Below are 8,323 nucleotides of genomic sequence, written 5' to 3'. Positions count from 1 at the left end.
CTTCTTATGGGCCTGTGTTTTTTTTTTTTTAAAAACAACCCCCCCCCCCCCCCCCCCCCCCCAAAACTCGGACTTCCCAAGCGCAACGATTCTAATACGTCGTCCTCCCACCCAGTCTACATCTTCATCGGCTCCATCCTCCTCAGCGACGGAATCTTCAAGATCCTCGCCGGTTCCATCATCGGCATCATCGGTGTCGCCTACGCCGTCCTCGAGTTCGTCCCCCAGATCGAGCCGCCAGCCAACATGCGCGAGGCCGACGCCGGCTGGGGAGCAGAGCAGGTGTAAGCTAGCCGCCCCCTTTTTTCAACCACGCACAAAGAACCTATCTCGGAGGCTTTTATCCCCCCTCCTCGGAAGAAATCGCTGCGATATGAATCGGATTTGCTGAGGATTTCGAATTGTCAAGATACTGAGAAGAGAGGGAACACCACCACTACGACTACCAACATCGCCACCCTGATCCGTGAAAAGACGGGGTGGGTGATGAAACCGAAACGAGAAAGGAGCGAGAAAGAAGTGAAAGCAACGGATAGGGGGGAATGGATCTGCCGTCAGTCCGACACAAACCCCTCCTTCTGGATGATTGTTGGCCGGTCGGGTCTGCTGTATATTGCGTGTATTCAGGACTGTAAAGCACGACTTTTGGAGTGTGGGCATTGTGGAATCCGCGGCGGTCGGAGGAAGGGGTTTGCGCCAGCTTTGCGGCGGCGTATTGTATGAATTTCACTTATTTCTTAGAGGTGTAAGGAGAATCAGGGAAGCCGGGAAAAGCAGGGTATTGTTTTGTGATCCGTAATGGCTAGTCTAACAGACCTTGATTTTGCCCTCGAAAAACTGACAACATCCATATCCCGAAATTCGATGTGAAAGTTGATTGGAAATACGTACTCGACATTTGTCCATTGACAAAATGCCATGCTCATTTTTGGGGCTCCTTTTTTCGGCCTCTACCCATTACCACAGAGGGTCCGGTATCTAACCATGAACACCACAGACAACCGATATCTTTCGATATCCAACTCCCCTCGAACCCCACCCCCAGACTCGGTCCCAAAAACAAAGTATAAAAGCATTTTTGGTCGTCGTACGAAGAAACGCCGCGTCATGAAGCCCACCGGGACAGATCAGATGCAGTTTTGGGGGCGCCAAGATGCGCAACACCACCCTCTCCCTCCTGTAAAGGCCAGACCTGTCCGTTTTGTTTTCACTCGTTCGCCAGTTGCCAAAAGACAAGGTAGAAGAAAGATAAAAAGACCCGTTCGAAACAAGATTACCGCCCATCCCCAGTTCAGATTCCCTGAAAAAGAACTCCAATTCCATGTACGCGCGCATGATATCCCGGTACCCCGATGTTCCGATCCGTTTTTTCGTGTGTATCGTGTGGAAATTTTTCGTTCAGTCGTTTAGTTCGGCAAGCTCGCGCTCCTTCGCGGCGAGCATCTCTCTCATGCGCTCAGCTTCCAGACGCAGCGCCGCTCTCTTCTCGGACTTGACCCTCTCGCTTTCCTGCATGTATCCATGGTTGCTCATCTGGCTGCTAGGGCCTGGCGAAGGCAAAGGTGTCAACCGGGTCGTGGAGTAGGAACCCGGACTCGGCGCGGATGCGGCAGGAGACATGGCAGCCCGTGCGTAGTGCTCCGCTGCATCCTCGCCTCCAGAGTGGTAAGGCGGGCTTTCGTCACCGCTTGTCGGGTTCAGAATTGACTTGATGGAGGACAACCGTTTGGAGGTGTCAGGACCACCATCGCCGGCAGGGTTGCCCTCAGCAGACAACGAACGCTTGCGTGACGGAGAGAGAAACGATGCGGGAGAAAGCGATGATTGTCGTTCTCCTGTGGCGACAAGCGACGTGATCGGAGCGAGACGGACGTCGTCGTTGAGAGATCCCTGGTAGGGATGCGAGGTTCGAGGCATCGATGACTGATAGGCTGCCAAGTCGCTCATAGGCAGAGGAGATCCCTGACGATTAGGACGCATATTGGGATCTGGGAGCATGGTCACGGGTTCTTCCTGACGACGCCGAAAGCCCAAGTTGATAGACCCGTCCTCATTCATTGTGCCCCTTTCCGGGCTACCCTCAGGCGCCTGACTTTGCGTCTCTGATCCTTCGAGCATTTCTTCTGTCCACTCGCCGCCAAATGAAGAAGGAATGACTCGTTTCCGTCGCTTGATGATCGACTTTTTCATGGTGACGGGCCTGTGGACTCCATGAAGTTTGTAGTAGAGACCTAATTATGTCAGCACATCGAGATCGAGATCTTCCCCGGATTTAGACGGCACATACCGCAGGCATTGCAAATCGTATGCCCACTTTCGTCGCGTCGCCACAAGGGAGTAATGGTCGTGCCGCAATTTTGGCAAGCAATAACGACGGTCGTATTTGGGTTCTGCCCCTGAATTTGCAGAGCTGCGATGTCAACAGGCGCCGCGGGATCATCAATGGCCATCGGTTCAGTTGGCGGCTGACTTGAGGAACTGGCACCACCACCACCGCCGCCGCCGCATCCTCCCCCTTGGACAACATTCAGATGAGCGGACTTTGACACGCGATTGTTGTAGGCGGGACAGCCGCTGCAACCTTCCGCACCACCAGTACCATTGCACTTTCCACCGCCTGGGCAAGTCCCTGAAGGGGCCTGTTCTTCGGTAACGTAGGTTGGAGCTGGGGCGCTGAGATATTTCGGGCCGGGGCCTGGCGCAGGGGCGATCTTTGGCGGAGCGGTTCTCGGGGTTGCAGCAACGAGGTGAGGCGGTTTCTTCAAGTTAGTCGGCCGCGAGGCGTTTCTTGCCTTCTGGTACAAGCCGCAGGCGTTGCATATCGTCGTTCCTTGGGGTGATCTCCTCCACAGCGGTGTCCGAGTCGTACCGCAGTTGCTGCCACCGGTTAATATCCGCGAAAAGGGGAAAAGGGGGAATCGTCAGTAACCTACCTGCAAACCTGACCAGTCTGGCCAGACGAGGAACTCGCCGTAGTCGGTGCTGGGCTTGGTCTCGGCTCCGTCGTTTTGTGCTGGGGAGAACCATCGCTGGAGATTGAGGCCGGACTCCTGGCCTGCGTCATGGACGGGGCCTCGCTCGACAGACTACGTCGCATTTCTGGCCGTAGGTTTGTTGAATCTACGTTTCCGCCCCTGGGTCCTGGACTGGGGAGTCTCGCCTGGTCTACGGTGCCATGCAGGCCTGCATCCCGGGCTTTTGGCGACATCCGCCTTGATGGAAGGGCAGTTCGCATGGTCGAGGGGGGCTGCTTGGCCGTTCCCTGTGCCGCCGACGAGATGCCATCGGCCATCGCCATTCGAAAAGAGCGTAGTTCGGTCGAGGGCGTGGTGTCAAGGTTCGCGGCGTAAGTGGGCGTATCTTTTGTGTCTACTGCAACAACAACAAGCGGTGCGAGAGACTCGAGGCGAGAAAGGGGCCTGCTATGAAGTAGCCTGCACGAGGGTATCGGTCACGATAGTCGATGGCTTCGTAGGCGGCCGAGTCTTTGGCCGGAGAAGAAGACGGGCTCGGAGGTAAGAGAAGATTTCAAGAGACAGGGCGGTCGACGGAGGTAAAGGAGGAGTGAGAAGAAGTTGGAAGCAAGTCAAACTTAGACAACCCCACCACGGTACAAAGGTGGTTCGACGTTCGGCCGGAGGAGGGTCAGGGGAAGAATTGCCCCGTCCACAGTCGACGACAAAGGTCAGGAGGAAGATGGAGAGCCGGCTGACGGAGCAGAAGGCGGAATCGGCGGCCGGAAGATTTGAGGAGAACAGAAGGTCGCCACCGTTGATCCAGGGCACGAAGGGCTTGCCGTGTTCGGGGTGTCTGTACGAACACAGCGTGGTGTGAGAGGCAGAGGGGCCGAGTGCCGGGGGCTTGGAAGACCGGGATACGCCGAATAGGGGGTGAGAGAAGAGTGAGAGAAGAGTTGAGAAGGTGACGAGCGCCTAGGAGGGATAGAGCGGTGATTTCGAGTGCATACTGAGGAGGAAACAACAGAGGTCGCTGGCGATGACGGACATGTAAGAGCCCCTCGTCGACAGGCAGGCAGGCAGACGGAGTGACAGTGGACAGTGGCTGCTACCGCTACGGCTGTTGCTGCTACTGCTGGGGAAGGGTTCACCGGGCGGTGAGAGAGATCGGTGGGCGGTCCTCTGTGGCCTCTTCGGCGGTAGCGAGATGAATAGCGAAGCTGACAAGTGACGGGTTACCGGGCTTGGTAGGCTAGTGGCGGGCAAGAGTGGTAGCGATGTATGGCAGGCGTGGTGCGTAGACACAACGAGGCGACCAGGGCGATGGTGAGGGATCGAGAACGTGCAACGCAACGCGGCGCTGGCAGAAATCACGAGAACAGACAGCCCACGCCTGGTTCCCAGTGCAGTGACGAGTGACGGACGAGAATGGGGGAAAATCGGAGCCCGTCGTTGGGTGATCTGGGCTGAGAGGTCACGGATTACAACATGTGGCTGCTGATTGGCTCCTGTTGGCATGTCGCTAGGCAGGGGTTCGTGGTGAACCCGCTGGAGTCGAGTCCACCTTGCTGCGTCCAGCATCGCGGCATTGATGACACGGAGGGTCGAACTAATGCTGTTTGGGGAGTACTGAAGTATCTTTTTTTTCATGCTGTCTTTTGCTTTGCCTTTTGTTTCTTTCTCCAGTCTTGAGGTCTTTCTCTCCTCGTCCTAATCAGATGAACATTATCATATCTTGATCTGACCACCTGGACACAGACACAATCCTAATGACAATAGCGAGATAACGACAAGCCTGGACCCAAATGATACGACAAATCTACGAAATACAACCTAAACCCGAACAATACGGCGCAATTAGCCTTTCCCGGTTGGCCTGGCCCGGCTCCCCTAGGCATCCTTGGAACTCCATCCGCGGGCGCGCTCTGATTTGCTTGTCTCGAGAATGGATCAATCGGCACGTCTGGCGAGCAACGCCGTCTCCATGTCCGCTCTGCGCCAGACCCTTGGGACCCGGAGGAAAGAATTTCAACTTTAATGTTCTCAGTAAAGCCGAATGTGACGCCAGACTGACTTATGCCCTAGGACTCCTCACCTCACCGACAAACAAGTCATGACATTTGTCACTGCACTGCCGACCAACTGATGATCTGCAGTCAGGTATCCTCGGGCACCCATCCAGATCACATCAGATACACGGCACCAGATCAGGACTAAACCCGCGCATCATCTCTCATAACGCCGCCCCGGCGAGATTCGGCAGAAAAAAAAGGACTGACGACCCCCCCAAGGTCCAGGTCAGATATCAAATCCACCCTCGCGCGTCGCTGTGCCCGCCAGTTCGGTCTCCGGTCCCCCCCTCCAACACTCTGGAATCGACCACGGTACGGATACAGGGCCCCATGAGGTCCCTTACCGTACGGATAACGTCGTATGAGCCCTTCCCAGGATGCAATGCAACACACCTCGCTGTGAGGACGCTCGCTCTCCGAGCCCGACAAAGGAGCGCGAGGTGTACGAATACCATATCGTGTCACAGTGCTACGACGCATGTCAAGTCTTATAATAGCAGACCTGACTTACACCGCCGCCTACACTAGCGCAGGGCACAAGAAAACGAGAAAACGACACATGGATTTGCGAAAACTCGATCCCTCCAGAGATGGACGGGCTCGGCTCTCGGCCTATCATTCCACCACACACCACACCCACAACCACATGCTCCTTCAACCTGAACCCGACCCGTTCTCACTGTGAGAAGGGCCCCCAAAGTACCTGCAGCTGGGAGTGGACCGGAATCCGGCTCCGGGAACCTGGCCTGCAGGACGGACAAGGCGATGGCCCAGTGACAAGCGACCTGAATAAGCTGACAGGGTGACAGGGCGACGGAGGGGTACGGGGAGCCGTAGCGGTGACGAATGAGGCAGTCGGTGTCCACGCCCAGCACCCCTCCAACGCCATTGCGAAAAATAAGATACGTAATCCCGAGGTCGTACTGGGCCATCCCTCGGTGTTAAGAGGCGAAAACGATATGAGTTTCGATTTTTCCTTGATTTTTTTTGTTGTCTGTCCCGTCTGCTTCGGTGGCCGACCCCCGATCTCGAGCAATCCGAGCCAAATCGCCGAGCTGTTGGTGAGGGGTATCGGTCGCGGGACGACCTTGACGCCGGCTCCGGCGAAATAACCTCCATCCATCGACACGCTCGGCGGTCTGGGTCGGTGATAGGAGCATCAGTTCGGGGCACCTGTTTGATATGCGAAGGTCCAAAACTTCGATAGGCTTCCGACGCCTGCAGCCATCTCTCGGCACCAACGACCAATCGCCTTATTTTAGAATGTCATCCCTGGCCAGTCAGGTCATGCTATCTGCTCAGCTGAGCTCACAGTGCCTTGTAACAGTGGAAAACCAGGTGTTTACATCATACGTTCCTTCTTGGGAGAAAAGTAACTTGCCAACTTCATGCTAAAGGCAAAGGGTATTCCGCAATGTCCGCCAGCAAAAAGATAGAAATGGGTATACGAAGGACTGCCCGCCGCCGTAAACAAAGAAAAAAAAAGGCCCAAACGACGTCTCCCGTTATTCCTTCTCATTCATGCCGTCATATCAAGCGTCAGGGTCGCTCTCATAATTAATGATCGAATCCTCAAATTCATCCTTCATGTCAATCATCCCGTCTCTTGCCATGCAGACGACGATGGCAATGGTTATCGCGTTCCATACGTCCTGGCCACGTTTGCTGAAGCCTACTTCCACTTGATAGCTCACATACGCTTCTTCCTCTTTCGCAGAGTCGACAGTGAGAACCATGACAGAAGTGTTGACGATGAATAGTCCATAGACGACAGGCGGCTGGCGATCGAACTTCTCGCTCCAATGTTGGACTAGCTCGTTCGTATTATTGGCTTTCTTGTCTGGACTCTTGTGGTATTGAGTATTGTTGCCGTTGGTCTCATTGTGCGCCGGAGTTGATGGAGGGAAGTCCTCCTTTTGCGGTGAAGGATACTTGTCTGGGACGAGGACAATTTGGTTATCCTCAGGCTCGACTTCTTCCGGGTCACGGTCTGACTGCTCTCCATTCTTGATCTCGCCATCACTGTCGTTCCCCGGCTGGTCAATTCTCCAGTGTGCTTGCTGGGCCACAGCTGCAATCTTGAGTCGTTGTTGCATGTGCTCCTCGATTTCTTGCGGCGTCTTTGAAGTGTCTACAACATCGACGATAATGTTTGGCACGTAGTCGAGGTTTGCGTAGTTTCCGTCTTGCTCGGCCCACCTGATATATTCTTGGAGCCTCTTCCCAATAAGTGCGCTTGCTCTGTGCCTTTGGCCAGTTTGAGCAAGACCTCGAACGTCTTTCGTCAACTCAATCAGCCGGGTCAAAGCTTTCGTAGCTGCATGATGTTAGCGGTTTCTTCATGTTAAATATGAACTGAAATGAGAACGCACCCTTATAGTCATTATCAGACCTGGAATTGATGATGGGCGGGTGAGCAATGGAGCTTGCGAACAGAATGTCGGGAATTGGAATGCCACGGAAGCTCATCTGCCAATCTGCTGGTAACAGGGGGCTGTATTGTCTCATGAAGAGAATCTTGAAGAGCCTCAGTTCGTCGTCGGCCCAGTTGTCGCTTCCAGGGAACAGCTTTCTTTCCTCGTTCATATCATCCAGTTGCCGTCGCTCCTCCTCCTTCTCCTTTTCGCTCAGCACATCTTCCTTCCGAAGAACCGTCTTGCGAGGCGTCTTCTTGATGCGGCCAGACAAAATTCTGTCCGAAGCCGGCGTGCCTTCTCTGCCGACACTCGCGCTTGTAGCCGGTGTATCTGTGAGTGGCGTCGCGCTGCGCAGGCTGCGCCCAAATGGCCGAGAGTATTGAGGCGTATGTGCAGGTGTAGGGCTCCTGACGGAGCCCGAAGAAGGTCGTTCAACGTAGACCATTGCAAGATGGGTTGGTGTTGATGGGTGGGCCTGAGAAACGATAAAGAGCAAGCAGCGGTGAGAGAAATTTGTTGATCGTATTTGAGAAATCGCCAGTGGTAGGGGAGGTCACGCTTTTTGTCATCTCACGAAGGTGCCTGACGAGAATAGAAGTCGCGAAGATGCATTGCTTTGTCGAGCTGATCCTCGTCGCTTCATTGTCTGGAGCAACAGCTAGTTCGATAAAACGTTGCGTTTCCCCCAAAGACAAGAAGCAAGGAGGCCGCGACGTTTTCTTGTGGCTTGGTCGTGTCTGGGCGGTGCAGATAGTTGCAAAGAGCCCTATGACATTGTTCGCGACGGATGCGGCGGCCGAAATAAAACCGTTGCAATTCCTTTTTTTAAGTCGGCATCGACAATGAAACAATAGGAAGGAGTAAGTCAAAAATCGAC

General features: G+C 54.6%; 3 protein-coding genes across 3 annotated transcripts in view; 1 reads left to right on the top strand and 2 right to left on the bottom strand.

Moving 5' to 3' along the window:
• The window catches only part of CkaCkLH20_01014 (COPI associated protein), a gene marked incomplete at both ends in the record, with an annotated part of 976 nt that extends 688 nt beyond the window's left edge, over window positions 1-288 (top strand). The window contains one exon of the mRNA XM_038883734.1: window positions 116-288. Coding sequence (XP_038751329.1) covers window positions 116-288 — 173 coding nt within the window. The remainder of the gene's footprint in view (window positions 1-115) is intronic.
• Window positions 289-1,398: 1,110 nt separating this feature from the next.
• On the bottom strand, window positions 1,399-3,097 carry CkaCkLH20_01013 (GATA zinc finger; the record flags this gene model as incomplete). The annotated part of the gene is made up of 3 exons (XM_038883733.1): window positions 1,399-2,231; window positions 2,288-2,877; window positions 2,934-3,097. The coding sequence occupies 3 exons, from the start codon at window positions 3,095-3,097 to the stop codon at window positions 1,399-1,401; spliced, it is 1,587 nt and encodes a 528-aa protein (XP_038751328.1).
• A 3,464-nt stretch (window positions 3,098-6,561) lies between these two features.
• Window positions 6,562-7,891, bottom strand: CkaCkLH20_01012 (uncharacterized protein; the record flags this gene model as incomplete). The annotated part of the gene is made up of 2 exons (XM_038883732.1): window positions 6,562-7,346; window positions 7,402-7,891. The coding sequence occupies 2 exons, from the start codon at window positions 7,889-7,891 to the stop codon at window positions 6,562-6,564; spliced, it is 1,275 nt and encodes a 424-aa protein (XP_038751327.1).
• Between the last annotated feature and the right edge of the window lie 432 nt (window positions 7,892-8,323).

This window comes from Colletotrichum karsti (genome assembly GCF_011947395.1).
Source record: "Colletotrichum karsti strain CkLH20 chromosome Unknown Scaffold2, whole genome shotgun sequence".
NCBI lineage: Eukaryota > Fungi > Ascomycota > Sordariomycetes > Glomerellales > Glomerellaceae > Colletotrichum > Colletotrichum karsti.
This window is presented reverse-complemented; position numbering and strand designations above follow the sequence as displayed.